This window comes from Anopheles moucheti, chromosome 2 (genome assembly GCF_943734755.1).
Source record: "Anopheles moucheti chromosome 2, idAnoMoucSN_F20_07, whole genome shotgun sequence".
NCBI lineage: Eukaryota > Metazoa > Arthropoda > Insecta > Diptera > Culicidae > Anopheles > Anopheles moucheti.
In genome coordinates, this window is record NC_069140.1 from 33,594,785 (window position 1) to 33,611,909 (window position 17,125).

General features: G+C 45.7%; 1 protein-coding gene across 1 annotated transcript in view; it reads left to right on the plus strand.

The window, feature by feature from the left end:
- LOC128308509 (zonadhesin-like) overlaps positions 1-16,912 on the plus strand; it is a 78,951-nt gene extending 62,039 nt beyond the window's left edge. The window contains exons 3-6 of the mRNA XM_053045501.1: positions 11,447-11,700; positions 12,292-16,138; positions 16,328-16,680; positions 16,752-16,912. Coding sequence (XP_052901461.1) covers positions 11,447-11,700; positions 12,292-16,138; positions 16,328-16,680; positions 16,752-16,912 — 4,615 coding nt within the window. The remainder of the gene's footprint in view (positions 1-11,446; positions 11,701-12,291; positions 16,139-16,327; positions 16,681-16,751) is intronic.
- The last annotated feature ends 213 nt before the right edge of the window (positions 16,913-17,125 follow it).

Below are 17,125 nucleotides of genomic sequence, written 5' to 3' on the forward strand. Positions count from 1 at the left end.
TACGGAAAAAGCATCCTCCTGCGTTGGATGCTCTCCTGGTATCAGAGCTTGACAAACTGGTCATTTTTGATGAGTTCTCTGCCTCCATCAACACGAAAAAAGCATCCTCCTGCGTTGGATGCTCACCTGGTATCAGAGCTTGACAAACTGGCCATTTTTGGCGAGTTCTCTGTCTCGATCAACACGGAAAAAGCATCCTCCTGCGTTGGATGCTCTCCTGGTATCAGAGCTTGACAAACTGGTCATTTTTGGTGAGTTCTCTGTCTCAATCAATACGGAAAAAGCATCCTCCTGCGTTGGATGCTCTCCTGGTATCAAAGCTTGACAAACTGGTCATTTTTGGCGAGTTCTCTGTCTCGATCAACACGGAAAAAGCATCCTCCTGCATTGGATGCTCTCCTGGTATCAGAGCTTGACAAACTGGTCATTTTTGGTGAGTTCTCTGTCTCGATCAACACGGAAAAAGCATTCTCCTGCATTGGATGCTCTCCTGGTATCAGAGCTTGACAAACTGGTCATTTTTCGTGAGTTCTCTATCTGGATCAACACGGAAAAAGCATCCTCCTGCGTTGGATGCTCTCCTGGTATCAGAGCTTGACAAACTGGTCATTTTTGATGAGTTCTCTGTCTCGATCAACACGGAAAAAGCATCCTCCTGCGTTGGATGCTCGCCTGGTAACAGAGCTTGACAAACTGGCCATTTTTGGCGAGTTCTCTGCCTCGATCAACACGGAAAAAGCATCCTCCTGCGTTGGATGCTCTCCTGGTATCAGAGCTTGACAAACTGGTCATTTTTGGTGAGTTCTCTGTCTCAATCAATACGGAAAAAGCATTCTCCTGCGTTGGATGCTCTCCTGGTATCAAAGCTTGACAAACTGGTCATTTTTGGTGAGTTCTCTGTCTCGATCAATACGGAAAATTCATCCTCCTGCGTTGGATGCTCACCTGGTATCAGAGCTTGACAAACTGGTTATTTTTGGTGAGTTCTCTGTCTCGATCAACACGGAAAAAGGATCCTCCTGAGTTGGATGCTCTCCTGGTATCAGAGCTTGACAAACTGGTCATTTTTGATGAGTTCTCTGTCTCGATCAACACGGAAAAAGCATCCTCCTGCGTTGGATGCTCTCCTGGTATCAGAGCTTGACAAACTGGTCATTTTTTGTGAGTTCTCTGCCTCGATCAACACGAAAAAAGCATCCTCCTGCGTTGGATGCTCGCCTGGTATCAGAGCTTGACAAACTGGTCATTTTTGGTGAGTTCTCTATCTCGATCAACACGGAAAAAGCATCCTCCTGCGTAGGATGCTCTCCTGGTATCAAAGCTTGACAAACTGGTCATTTTTGGTGAGTTCTCTGTCTCGATCAACACGGAAAAAGCATCCTCCTGCGTTGGATGCTCTCCTGGTATCAGAGCTTGACAAACTGGTCATTTTTGGTGAGTTCTCTGTCTCGATCAATACGGAAAAATCATCCTCCTGCGTTGGATGCTCACCTGGTATCAGAGCTTGACAAACTGGTCATTTTTGGTGAGTTCTCTGTCTCGATCAATACGGAAAATTCATCCTCCTGCGTTGGATGCTCACCTGGTATCAGAGCTTGACAAACTGGTTATTTTTGGTGAGTTCTCTGTCTCGATCAACACGGAAAAAGGATCCTCCTGAGTTGGATGCTCTCCTGGTATCAGAGCTTGACAAACTGGTCATTTTTGATGAGTTCTCTGTCTCGATCAACACGGAAAAAGCATCCTCCTGCGTTGGATGCTCTCCTGGTATCAGAGCTTGACAAACTGGTTATTTTTGGTGAGTTCTCTGCCTCGATCAATACGGAAAAGCATCCTCCTGCGTTGGATGCTCTCCTGGTATCAAAGCTTGACAAACTGGTCATTTTTGGTGAGTTCTCTGTCTCGATCAATACGGAAAAAGCATTCTCCTGCATTGGATGCTCTCCTGGTATCAGAGCTTGACAAACTGGTCATTTTTGGTGAGTTCTCTATCTCGATCAACACGGAAAAATCATCCTCCTACGTTGGATGCTCTCCTGGTATCAGAGCTTGACAAACTGGTCATTTTTGGTGAGCTCTCTGTCTCGATCAATACGGAAAAAGCATCCTCCTGCGTTGGATGCTCTCCTGGTATCAGAGCTTGACAAACTGGTCATTTTCGATGAGTTCTCTGCCTCGATCAACACGGAAAAAGCATCCTCCTGCGTTGGATGCTCTCCTGGTATCAGAGCTTGACAAACTGGCCATTTTTGGCGAGTTCTCTGTCTCGATCAACACAGAAAAAGCATTCTCCTGCGTTGGATGCTCTCCTGGTATCAGAGCTTGACAAACTGGCCATTTTTGGCGAGTTCTCTGTCTCGATCAACACAGAAAAAGCATTCTCCTGCGTTGGATACTCTCCTGGTATCAGAGCTTGACAAACTGGTCATTTTTGGTGAGTTCTCTGTCTCGATCAATACGGAAAAAGCATCCTCCTGCGTTGGATGCTCTCCTGGTATCAAAGCTTGACAAACTGGTCATTTTTGGTGAGTTCTCTGTCTCGATCAATACGGAAAAAGCATTCTCCTGCATTGGATGCTCTCCTGGTATCAGAGCTTGACAAACTGGTCATTTTTCGTGAGTTCTCTATCTGGATCAACACGGAAAAATCATCCTCCTACGATGAATGCTTTTCTGGTATCAAAGCTTGACAAACTGGTCATTTTTGGTGAGTTCTCTGTCTCGATCAACACGGAAAAAAGCATCCTGCTACGTTGGATGCTTTCCTGGTATCAGAGCTTGACAAACTGGTCATTTTTGGTGAGTTCTCTGTCTCGATCAACACGGAAAAAGCATTCTCCTGCATTGGATGCTCTCCTGGTATCAGAGCTTGACAAACTGGTCATTTTTCGTGAGTTCTCTATCTGGATCAACACGGAAAAATCATCCTCCTACGATGAATGCTTTTCTGGTATCAAAGCTTGACAAACTGGTCATTTTTGGTGAGTTCTCTGTCTCGATCAACACGGAAAAAAGCATCCTGCTACGTTGGATGCTTTCCTGGTATCAGAGCTTGACAAACTGGTCATTTTTGGTGAGTTCTCTGTCTCGATCAACACGGAAAAAGCATCCTCCTGCGTTGGATGCTCTCCTGGTATCAGAGCTTGACAAACTGGTTATTTTTGGTGAGTTCTCTGCCTCGATCAATACGGAAAAAGCATCCTCCTGCGTTGGATGCTCTCCTGGTATCAAAGCTTGACAAACTGGTCATTTTTGGTGAGTTCTCTGTCTCGATCAATACGGAAAAAGCATTCTCCTGCATTGGATGCTCTCCTGGTATCAGAGCTTGACAAACTGGTCATTTTTGGTGAGTTCTCTATCTGGATCAACACGGAAAAATCATCCTCCTACGATGAATGCTTTTCTGGTATCAAAGCTTGACAAACTGGTCATTTTTGGTGAGTTCTCTGTCTCGATCAACACGGAAAAAAGCATCCTGCTACGTTGGATGCTTTCCTGGTATCAGAGCTTGACAAACTGGTCATTTTTGGTGAGTTCTCTGTCTCGATCAACACGGAAAAAGCATTCTCCTGCATTGGATGCTCTCCTGGTATCAAAGCTTGACAAACTGGTCATTTTTGGTGAGTTCTCTATCTCGATCAACACGGAAAAATCATCCTCCTACGATGGATGCTCTCTTGGTATCAGAGTTTGACAAACTGGTCATTTTTGGTGAGTTCTCTGTCTCGATCAATACGGAAAAAGCATCCTCCTGCGTTGGATGCTCTCCTGGTATCAGAGCTTGACAAACTGGCCATTTTTGATGAGTTCTCTGTCTCGATCAACACGGAAAAAGCATCCTCCTGCGTTGGATGCTCTCCTGGTATCAGAGCTTGACAAACTGGTCATTTTTGATGAGTTCTCTGCCTCGATCAACACGGAAAAAGCATCCTCCTGCGTTGGATGCTCTCCTGGTATCAGAGCTTGACAAACTGGTCATTTTTGGTGAGTTCTCTGTCTCGATCAACACGGAAAAAGCATCCTCCTGCGTTGGATGCTCTCCTGGTATCAGAGCTTGACAAACTGGTCATTTTTGGTGAGTTCTCTGTCTCGATCAATACGGAAAAAGCATCCTCCTGCGTTGGATGCTCTCCTGGTATCAGAGCTTGACAAACTGGCCATTTTTGGTGAGTTCTCTGTCTCGATCAATACGGAAAAGCATCCTCCTGCGTTGGATGCTCTCCTGGTATCAGAGCTTGACAAACTGGTCATTTTTGGTGAGTTCTCTGTCTCGATCAATACGGAAAAATCATCCTCCTGCGTTGGATGCTCTCCTGGTATCAGAGCTTGACAAACTGGCCATTTTTGGCGAGTTCTCTGTCTCGATCAACACGGAAAAAGCATCCTCCTGCGTAGGATGCTCTCCTGGTATCAGAGCTTGACAAACTGGTCATTTTTGATGAGTTCTCTGCCTCGATCAACACGGAAAAAGCATCCTCCTGCGTTGGATGCTCTCCTGGTATCAGAGCTTGACAAACTGGCCATTTTTGGTGAGTTCTCTGTCTCGATCAACACGGAAAAAAGCATCCTGCTACGTTGGATGCTTTCCTGGTATCAGAGCTTGATAAACTGGTCATTTTTGGTGAGTTCTCTGTCTCGATCAATACGGAAAAAGCATCCTCCTGCGTTGGATGCTCTCCTGGTATCAGAGCTTGACAAACTGGTCATTTTTGGTGAGTTCTCTGTCTCGACCAATACGGAAAAGCATCCTCCTGCGTTGGATGCTCTCCTGGTATCAGAGCTTGACAAACTGGTCATTTTTGATGAGTTCTCTATCTCGATCAACACGGAAAAAGCATCCTCCTGCGTTGGATGCTCTCCTGGTATCAGAGCTTGACAAACTGGCCATTTTTGGCGAGTTCTCTGTCTCGATCAACACGGAAAAAGCATCCTCCTGCGTTGGATGCTCTCCTGGTATCAGAGCTTGACAAACTGGTCATTTTTGATGAGTTCTCTGCCTCGATCAACACGGAAAAAGCATCCTCCTGCGTTGGATGCTCTCCTGGTATCAGAGCTTGACAAACTGGCCATTTTTGGTGAGTTCTCTGTCTCGATCAACACGGAAAAAAGCATCCTGCTACGTTGGATGCTTTCCTGGTATCAGAGCTTGACAAACTGGTCATTTTTGGTGAGTTCTCTGTCTCGATCAATACGGAAAAAGCATCCTCCTGCGTTGGATGCTCTCCTGGTATCAGAGCTTGACAAACTGGTCATTTTTGGTGAGTTCTCTGTCTCGATCAACACGGAAAAGGCATCCTCCTACGTTGGATGCTCTCCTGGTATCAGAGCTTGACAAACTGGCCATTTTTGGCGAGTTCTCTGTCTCGATCAACACGGAAAAAGCATCCTCCTGCGTTGGATGCACTCCTGGTATCAGAGCTTGACAAACTGGTCATTTTTGATGAGTTCTCTATCTCGATCAACACGGAAAAAGCATCCTCCTGCGTTGGATGCTCTCCTGGTATCAGAGCTTGACAAACTGGCCATTTTTGGTGAGTTCTCTGTCTCGATCAACACGGAAAAAGCATCCTCCTGCGTTGGATGCACTCCTGGTATCAGAGCTTGACAAACTGGTCATTTTTGATGAGTTCTCTATCTCGATCAACACGGAAAAAGCATCCTCCTGCGTTGGATGCTCACCTGGTATCAGAGCTTGACAAACTGTTCATTTTTAGTGTGTTCTCTGTCTCGATCAACACGGAAAAAGCATCCTCCTGCGTTGGATACTCTCCTGGTATCAGAGCTTGACAAACTGGTCATTTTTGGTGAGTTCTCTGTCTCGATCAATACGGAAAAAGCATCCTCCTGTGTTGGATACTCTCCTGGTATCAGAGCTTGACAAACTGGTCATTGTGGTGAGGGCAACTCTCGTGGCCCTGCACATATTAATGTGAATTTCGATCGTTCGCTTGATTTTCGCGTATTAAGTTTGAAGCTTCAAGTGAAGATCGGTTCTCCGTGCCTCAAGAAATCCAAGAATTTCTGGACCGATCTCTTCGGTCATTGTGAAGACACTTGCGATCATTTCGTCACTTTTACATCAGTATGAAACACACTATGTGCTCCTCAGGCACAATTTGATAGTCAGTAGCAAATTATAGGGATACAACACCACAAAGCACTCAATAATTTTTCTCAAATTAACTGAGTTTTCAATGCAAAAAACGACTATGGCACGACAATGTTTTAGCAAGACTACTATGATAGGTTCTTCACCGAATACATTGTTTTTATATCAATGTATACTTGATTTCTTCAAGTATCTTTTTTCGTGTTTTTTTTATTTAGATTAACGATTTCGCGGTGATGATCTTCAACCGTATGGATTTAGAATTGGAAATTTTAGAACAATTCCAGGCTAACAACGATGCAAATGTTACAACGAGATTACAACAATGTAGTTTGAACAGTATTCTACAGTCCAACACTATGATGAAGTGTTCGGACAGTTTGGGATGGGTAATAGAAAAGAAATGGTATTCCAAGAACCATGAGGTATCAAATATCAAACGGAAAAGAGAGTTCTAATGATTGCAATATGATTTTATTCATATTCTATGACAATGCTAGCTATGTCGTACAGATTGTGTCGGATATAACATCATTACCGGCTTGCAAACTTGCAGAAATTGTGACAATCGAAATACTAAAGACAATACTCCACCACAATACTGTGCAGAAACACGCAGGCAGGACATTTTCACGGTTCAATCGGTGAGAGAAAACAATACCACACCACCAGTATCGCAATGGCAATAGCTGACGAATACTACACAAATCAATCGGCACAAATTGTTCGGGGCCCCCAACACGGCAACTGCCTACCGCTTGATCCGCCGCTGCTTGTCTCATTTCAAGTCCCTCAATGTCCCTCTTCCCTCCTGCATCGCTTTTAAAATTAGAGGCCCCAACTATAATTCCGCCCTGGGCCTCCAAGGGGTTTGATCCTCCACTGTTTTTTCTGACGAAAAAAAATGTTGTCAAGGCCAGAAACTGAACGTTCAAAACAATAGATGTTGAAGACTCTACTGTAAACCATTTACAGTAGAGCCATTTTTATTGGCAACACTGAAATAAATTCGTTCCGAAGTTTACAACGAATGCGGCAATACACGTTTTTCTTTTGCTTGTGCCTTTATATCACTGCATAACCTTTAACAGATGGCTTACTTTCTGTGCTGCCGACGTTCCACGTTTGCCGCAACCAAAGTTTCCACAGACAGTCATAGTGTTCGGGTGCGTGCCATCGGAAGGGGATGTCATGCTACCACATTTATTTGAGCAGGGCCTGAGGCTGAACGCGGACAGCTGTGTGAAGCTGTTGGACACGGTCGTCAAGCCCTATAGACTGTATGTGTGGCTGTAAGATTCCCATATGGCTGTAAAATCGCAAAAATGGCTCATGGACTATTTTTACGACTTCACCGCCCCCCAATGTTTGACCCCCCAGCTCACGGAACCTCAACCCGATGGACTATTTCGTGTTGAGCATGGTTGAAAGAGACGCCAACCGAACGTCCTGCAACACAAAAGCGGAACTGATCCAAAAAATTAAATTCGTTTTTGCGGTCCTACCCAGTGATCCCACAGTGATCTGGGCTTGTTCCAGGTTTCGAAGGGTCCGATCTATGGTATCGTATCGCTTCCTGCGCCTTGTCCGGTATCTACTGCATCTGCTCCGTTCAGGTGCTAGTCGAAGTAGCTCTTCCACCTGTCGATCACCTCTCGCTTGTCTGACAAGATTTCTCCCTTCTCATCGAGGCACATCGCGATCATGGGAGTAAAACCGCTTCGTGCCGCATTCAACATCCTGAAGAACTTGCGAGTTTCCCCCGACTGGGATAGCTCGTCCGACTCTACGAAGCTGCGCTTCTCGTCCTGGCTTGCCTTCTCAGTCGTTTATAGTTTTCCACGATCTGCTGGGTCTCGCGCTGGAGTATATGGGTACGCACCGCGTACTTCTCGTGTAGTGCTGGCCTGCACTCATCGTCAAACTATTCCTTCCTCTGGTTACGTGTATCTGCTTGCTCCACAATATGCCAGGGGTGAATAACATCGCCTCGGTAGTGTTGTCCTTCAGCAGTGCTTCCCAAGCGCGATCGCGAAATCTGTCGCCACATCAGCTTGCCTCAGTGTTGAGCCTTGCGATAGGCTGATTGCGCAGCTTATTGGCGTAACTTAACCGTAAGTGGTAAATGGTCTGAGTCGACGTTTGTTTCTCTGAATGTCCGTACATCGATAATATTCGAAAAGTGTGTGGTGTACTGTGGTGATCTCCAGGTGTAGCTGAAACGAGGTGCGTGCTGAAAGAAGGTGCTGCGAAGGTTCATGTGCTTGGACGAGGCGAAATTTACGAAGCGAAGTCCATTGTCGTTCGTCAGCTGGTGGGCGCTGAACGAAAACGAGAACAATGAGGTCCTTGTAGGTAAGCCCGACGAGGAGACTTTACAACAACACGAAACATGTACGGGAACTATGTTCAGGAATACAGGTAAAAGAGAATTACGGAAAAAAATGGGATACATGTACCAATATACTCAAAATCGACAGATGGCGACACGTCCAAAAAATAGTATAAAACGGTAACATGTCCGTCCCAAAAGTTAGTTATCCTTTGAGTGGCGAATGTAGCTGCCCAGCTCAAAGTCTCTATAAAAATAACAAGCAACAACAGTTATCCTTTTACCTCCGACGAGGAAGTTTTCTCCGGTGTACGAGCAGTGATCAGTATACTTTTAACTCGAAAACTTGTCGCGTAGTAGGGAAGATTTAAAAGTGGTCGGGGACCGAAACACTCAGCAGGTAGGAATGAATAATAAAATTATTCATTATTGAATAGAGCTATATATCACGAGTGTCATATTGTTTTTAAACATTTTACTCAAAGTAAATAATGTTGAGATTTGAACTACTTTGTATAAACGTAGCGTAAGACGTTGTGTGTTAAAAACACTTAAAGAGATAATAAAGAGAACTTGTTGTTGTTGAGCTTGGACATCTAAATGTACTACACGTGTTTTTCTCGTTGCGTCCGAAGCTTCCAGCATTTATATAGATCAAAAACTAATTGAAAATTTGCGATTTTAAAATTGAATTCTGCATACAAATCTCTGTAAAATGTCAAATTATTTTAAATCCGCGTATCTTGGAATCCGCGTATGACGAGTACCGCGCAACTCTGGTATTGACTGTACATTGTAAATCGATTCCGAAAATTTGTTAAAATCAAGCGATTCCAAGAATTCTGATAAGAAAGCACGCAAACAAAAGGTCAAAAGAACATTCACTGATAGAAACATTCTCGCACATTTTAACATATAGGGTTCACAATATCATATTCGCATCTCTTTTTATTTTACTAAAAATAAAACACACAAACTGTGCAAGTAGATTCTTACACACTACAGTACAATAACTAACGAATTTCACTCACATCCTCTCGGGATCCGGATGTTGAGGCCTGAATCCTCGCGCTATTTTCGCGATTATTGGAAACCCCTGTAATAACGATTGGTTAGTTGCTGTTCAACAATGCTAATTCTAGGATTTTTTTTCTCCTGGCGATAAAGAACGACCAGGTCAGAAGTTTTGAACTAACTCGCTGATAAGAATCATCAAAATATTACGCGGTTATGAGTTCCTCCACGGGACATACTTTTCATTTTACGTAACTCCACTGTTCACCAGCAGTTACAGGAAGACAAAAATAACCATACCATACGTTTAACGCTTCTTCGTTAGACGCGCGGTTTTGACCTTTGATTAATGATAGTCAGTAGTAGCAAAGAGTATTTAAATCATACCAAAACTCTTTTGGGGTCAGTGTTAATCCAGTTGTTATATGGTGAACGCCGTAACACTCGATGGAATTTACGGTGTGATTAAGAGTGTTCGCGATGGAACCAGCTGTAAGAATGGTGGGTTTGAACGAGTGGAAAGATTTAACATGTGTGCCGCATTGCTGAAATCTATCCCGGGGAAGTTGTGACATTTTCATACAGAAAAATTATGGTACACAACAAAGTGGTACGAAGGAAAGGGACAAGATAAGGATGTAATTCTTGTACGCTGCAATCATTGTATCATCGTGGTTGTTCAACTATATCATATTGTTAGTGTAGATAACAGAATAAGGTGCATTAGGGCTAGAAAGAACGTGAGATTGTGCGGTTAAGGACAGTTCTGCATGCATTACGCGCGAGAGATTTTACCACGTGGTGTTGTTTTCGAAATGCGCTCTGCGTCATCTATATGTGAGGTTTTCAAATGATAAATTGTAAATGATAAATTTAAAAAAGAAGGAAATAGAATGAGCCTACATTGAATTGAGACACATGTGCGTTCAATGGACTTTGTCCAAAGATTGACATTCGGGAGTAGTGAGTGAAGAAGTAATCTGTGTGCAGTTGTAAACCTTACCTCTAAGTACAATTTTTGACCAAACACCTATTCGTTCATTAGTTGAAATCAAGGTCTGTGTAGGAACGAGGTCTAGTAATAAGCTCGGCGAATTGACAAGTAGCAAAAAGTGCACGTGCACGTGATTTGACGTTTGGACGCCCTTTTCCATTCAATTGGTTTGTTTATAGGTGTGTAACATAGCAGGAAGATTTTTAATGTTTTGGATTTGGTTGAATATTTGTGTCGCCCTTTTTTGGTGTTTTATGTTTGAAGAAATATTGTATTTTGTTTGTAAGTAGAACAAAACATATTTCAGCTCACATTTCAATCGACCCATCACTGTTTTTCAATTTTAGTCCGGAATGAGATCTACAGGTCTTATTGGTGATTGGTCTTCAAGGTATCGGCAGAGAATCGGATTTTGCAATGTGATCATTAGGCAACGAGTAGGTGAGGCTCTTTATATATGAGGATGAGGATGAGGCTTATCATATCTGCCGGTTCACAGTACGGCATGAAAGTCCGGTACCGTGTCAGCAACCCTTGGTTTCAGAACACTAATCGGTGATGACCACACACCACTTTATGACACCATCAACAGTTTGCTGTTTTAACTAAAAGCAATCAAAACGAAGGAAAACTCTAACGACCAAGCACAACGCGAAACTTTGCGATATAGTAAACAAGTAGGCTAGACGCAAGACTAATACCATGATAAGAAAGTGTAAGTGAGTAAATTATGCAACTGACATGGGTGACCGAACGTCAAATGAAATCCAAAATGGTGAAAGCCTATCTTGGCTAATATTTGACCTCGTTCGTACACTAAGTGCTTAGTGGCGGGACCTCATTATCACCATCGAAGATGATCTGTGGAAGAAGTGTTCCCGTTCTTTCTTTCCTTCTTTTTGGTAATGGTGTATGCACTATTCTGTATTTTCTTTCTACAGTATCTGTTTCGCGGCCTACTCTTGGTGTGGATGCTTCACGTTACGTTCGTTGTTAGTGTGGGCACGAATAAAACAATATCACGCATTCCTGTTGGCGAAAATGTTACAGTCACCAATATAACGGATGCGAAGGAAACGGCTACAGATGTAACTGGTGGAAATGTAACTGCAGCTAATGAAGCCGCAAGCGATGTACCTGTTGGGAATGCAACAGGTGTAAATGATGGCATTTTAAAGCGATTTAATAGGCAAATAGCTTATAACAACTTTAGTCCTTATGGATTAGGCACATCTAGTATTTTACCAGTCGGTGGTTCAATCCAGAATGTCTTACCAGTAAGTGGTTCCATTTCGACTTCGGGATCCTCCACTTCCGGAAGCTTCAGTTCTTATGGATCAGGCACATCTAGAACTTTACGAGTTGGTGGTGCAAGTGCTTCCATTTCGACTTCGGGATCCTCCGCTTCCGGGAAAAGCTTCAGTTCTTATGGATCAGGCACGTCTAGCATTTTACCAGTCGATGGCGCATTCCAGAATGTCTTACCAGTAGGTGGTGCCATTACGACTTCGGGATCCTCCGCTTCCGGGAAAAGCTTCAGTTCTTATGGATCAGGCACGTCTAGCATTTTACCAGTCGATGGCGCAATCCAGAATGTCTTACCAGTAGGTGGTGCCATTACGACTTCGGGATCCTCCGCTTTCGGGAACAGCTTCAGTTCTTATGGATCAGGCACGTCTAGCATTTTACCAGTCGGAAGCGCAATCCAGAATGTCTTGCCAGTAGGTGGTGCCATTACGACTTCGGGATCCTACGCTCCCGGGAACAGCTTCAGTTCTTATGGATTAGGTACTTCTAGCATTTTACCAATCGGTGGCGCAATCCAGAATGTCTCACCAGTAGGTGGTGCAATTTCAAGTTCGGGACCCTCCGTTATTTGTCCCGCTGGAAGCATATATCGTAATGGGCAGTGCTTGCAGCAATTAAGCTACTGTGGATCAGGCTATAATCTGGTCGGAAACACCTGTGTAGGTCAGGCTGTTTGCCAGCAAGGATACAACCTTGTCAGTGGACAATGTCAGCTACAAGCCCCTTGTGCTACACAAATTTGTGGATCAGTTCCAGTAGTACAGGTCCAAGCTCCACCTCCACCAATTGTAACATGTACTTGTGAGGTAGGTTATGTACAAGTAGGCAACCAGTGTATGAAGCATGAATCGAAGGCGGCCGAAACACGCACTCAAGAGAGTAGCCACGTAGAACCACTTAACTGTCCGGCAGGGTATGATCTCAATTATGAGGATTGCGTACAGTACAACAGCCAAGAAGCGCGCTGCGAGCGAGGCATGCGGAGGGACGATGTTTGTGTGGTATCAGCTGAGTGTAGCTATCCATTCGTGATCGATGAGTATGGACGGTGTACCAGGAATACGACCACCCAAGCAAATTGTCCATCGGGAACTAGGCTTATGGGAGGCGTATGTCTTTACAACACACCCGAGTGTCCAACGGGCTACCAGAAGGAAGCAGGCATATGTATTCAACGTGAGCAACTCCCGGTCACCTGTAAAGCGGGATCCTTTTCCGAAGGTACGTGCGTCGTGGGAAGCCCGCAGTGTCCACCAGCGTACCAAACTTCCGGCGGACAATGTATACTGGAGCACCGTACTGTGCCACGTTGTCCACCTGGGTCGAGACACCAAGGCGGTGTGTGCGTTGTGCAGGAAATAAGCTGTCCGCCCGGCTTCACCGAACGCGGAGGCGGTGTTTGTGTGAATCAAGAGCGAAGACCTGCCATCTGCCCGAATGGAGCTCGTCTGGTTGGCGATGTGTGCGAATTAGAGCGCCAGATTTGTCCGCGTGACTTCAAGCTCGAGTACATGCAGTGTGTCCGGTACAGCCAAAAACCCGCAACTTGTCCTCGTGAGATGCGCTTGCTGGGTAGCGAGTGTATTGCATCATCAGTGAACTGTGAGGCAGGATTCACGCTAAGGAATGGTGAGTGCGTACGGGAACTGGTTGGTCGACGCACCTGTCCACCCGGAAGTACTCTACGCAACGAACAGTGCGTTATAGGTGAACCGAGATGCGATTCTGGCTTCGTACTACGTGACGGTATTTGTGTACACCAGAGCCGAGAGCAACCGCGCTGTGCATCTGGAGCTCAGTTCCGCAATGGCAAGTGTGTCATGCGTGTAGAAGATTGTCCACCGGGAGCGGTACGGCGCGGTGGAGAATGTGTACGGGAAGAGCAGATCACACCAACGTGTGGAGTCGGCTTTTCGTACTACCGAGGTCGCTGTCTGGCGGAACCACAGTGCGAGTATGGTTACAGCTACAAAAAATCCGATTCCGTGTGTGTAAGCACCACCAAGACAGCGATGTCCTGTCCGAGTGGTTCAGTACTAGAGGGCGAACGGTGTGTTTCACGTGACATGATCTGCATGGAGGGCTATACGCTGCAGGGTAACCAGTGTGTCATGCAGATGACTACGACCCCTGTTTGCCCTTCAGGTTCTACAATGCGAGGGGACCGGTGTCAAATGAGCATTGCACCTCAATGTCGTGCCGGAAGTATTGCCATGAATGGTGGATGTGAAATTCAGGAAACGTCCTATCCGTTTTGTCCAGCTGGTTACAGTTACTATGGTGGACAGTGTCACGGTACAGTGAGTGCTGCGGCACCTGCACCGGTACCTGCCCCAAGTCCCTGCATGTATGGTGGCTGTCCAAATCCTTGCACAACCGGTATTTGCGGTGTTCCTTGTGCAACAGGATGTGCCACACAAACACTTCAGACGATTCAGTCGACGCAGGCAGCTTCGTGTCCCGCAGGATTCAACATGAACAACGGTGTATGTACTCGGCGTTCCGTAATACAGATGGAGTGTCCGTACGGCTATACAATGGATTCCGGTCAGTGTATCGGTTACCATGCGATGACTTGTACTGCCGGTAGTGTACTACAAGGTGATCGATGCGTGCGGCTGCAGACACAGTCTGCCTCCTGTCGGGAAGGTTTCCAACAGTTCGGGGACCTCTGTGTCTACATGCGACCAAACTGCCCATCAGGCTATCGTAATGAGGGTGGAACATGTGTGACCGTGAATGAAAGGGCCGCCACCTGTGCGATTGGAAGCGCCAAGAAACAAGGTTACTGTGTTACCACACCAACCTGCCCGCCTGGCTACTACCTACACAAGGATATATGTCAACGGGAAGAGCATACGGTTATTCATTGTCCTAGTGAATTTGTGCTGATCGATGGAGAGTGTATCGCACAAACAAGCTGTTCAGCCGGATTCCAGCTGGAGGGTAACATATGCGTGCGCGTGGAACAACGTACTGTATCGTGTCCATCATCGTCACGGCTTATAGGTGATTTGTGCGTGATAAGCAGTCCTGCCTGTGAGCACGGTTACGATTACATCGGAGGTCGCTGCGTTAAAACGGAATACCGACGTCCGATATGTCCGTCAGATACTCGCCTACGTGATAATCTCTGCATATTAGCCAGATCACCACAGTGCGAATATGGTTATACATTCTCAGGAGGCCAGTGCACAAAGTTGGAACGGCAACCGATCAACTGTCCGTCCGATTTCCAAGTGCAAGGTGATCGGTGCATTTCGCAACGGTTGATCTGCCCGGCCGGCTTTACGCAGAACGGAAGGGAATGTGAGCGTGAAGTCCGCCGTACGATGTCCTGTGCATATGGAAGCACTCTACGCGGTAATCTCTGCATCGGCGAAGGTCCATCTTGCGAACCTGGCTCCAGAATGGTTCGGGAGGAATGCGTCCGTGTTAGCTACAAACCACCAGAGTGTCCTCCTGGTACAGTCTTAACCGATGGGCGCTGCGTGCATAGTGCAACTTGTGCTCCAGGCTACCAGCTTCGCGGCAACCTTTGCGTAAAGCAGCGTGTCGCTCAGCTAACGTGCGCTCTAGGATTATTGCAGGACGGAAAGTGTGTCGCACCGGGACCGAACTGCCCTCCAGAGTACGAGATGCGTCGTGATGAGTGCGTACGGCGTGAAGCTACGCAACCGAGCTGTCCAGTAGGGGGAAATCTGCAGAACAATTTCTGTGTGATTGGTCGACCAAAATGTACGAATGATTTCCGGTACGAGAACGGTCGCTGTACGAGTATGACGAAGATACGGGCCCAATGCCGAGGTGATGCCGTACTGAGAGATGGTATGTGCGTGACCAAGACGACCACCTCTAGCGCCTATTGCTCACAAGGGTATACGCTTCAGGGAGGCATGTGCGTGCGTATGATCCAAGCACAAGCAACATGTACGACCACTTCTTCAGCATCATTTTCAAGCAGCAACAGCGTGTATAACAATAACATAGTGACAAATGCACCATCGACCAGCACCATCAGCGGCAGCATCGTGAGTAGTGCACCAACGATAGTAACTGAGACGATTCAATCCATACCATCATACTTCGCAGTCGATTCAGGCACGTCTATCGCATCGAACGTAGTCCCTTCGTATGACTACGATAGATCTAATAGTAAAAGTAGTAGTAATTTTGATGATTATATCACCGATGAAAAGTTCGTCAGCGGTTATGAGGAGTATCCTACATACTCCAGCTCCAAGGTAGATACATCCTACGACACATCGTCCTACGACATTTCTTCATCATCATCCTACGGCAGTTCGGCCTATGATCGTTCGTCCTACGGCAGTTCGTCCTATGGCAGTTCGTCCTATGGCAGTTCGTCCTACGACAGTTCGTCCTACGACACATCGTCCTACAGCAGTTCGTCCTACGGTACATCGTCCTATGACACACCGCCCTACGACAGTTCGTCCTACGACACATCGTCCTACGGCAGTTCGTCCTACGACAAGTCGTCCTACGGCAGTTCGTCCTATGACGGTGCGTCCTATGGTAATACGTCCTCTGTAACTACGTCCCAAAGCATTTCGTCGTCGAATGAATCCACTATATCTAGCGTGACGGAAGGAACATCACTGTCAAATGCTATGGAAACAACACGAGGGAAGCGTTGCACCGTGAACGGACCTCGCGTGTGCATGAACGATGGAGCAAGTTGGACATGCAAACAGAATCAGTATCGCGACATCGCATCCAGCTATTGCGAGAGTGAAAGCTCAGTCATCCAATTGGTTGTAGATCAACACATGGCCTATAATGCCACATTTATTGTAATGGCTCCACAAGTACCAGAAGAAGAAGGATTAGATGGTTACGACGATGATGATGGTGATGATGATGATGATGATGATGAAGATGCTGAGGAAGAGGAGGAAGGTACGTTCGAAGTACGATGGTGTAAGACTTAACCAATGTATGACTTAATGTAATTTCTTTTATCCCACTAGGATCGGCTGACTGCAGCAATTGTGCCGATCAGAGCTACTCCTGCTCGAAAATATGTTTCACATACGACGAATGCAGTCAATGTATCACCATTAAGCTTGAGAGCTTCTGCAAGACAGCAAAATCAACTGAGCTATGTGCATATTTAAAGATCGAAGCATAGTACACTAGACAGTTTGAGCTTCATTAACTTTTATCGCCAAACGAAGTATGAACGCATAAGTTCTCCAAAGTTTAAGTACAGTTTTTCCCGAATTACGCGAATAATGCGTACCAGAGAAACTCGCGTAACTCGAATTTTCGCGTAACTGGAATTCCCTATTTTTTTCCTTCGAACTGGCCTGGCCGTATCAACTTATTTTATTAGGTAGGCGGA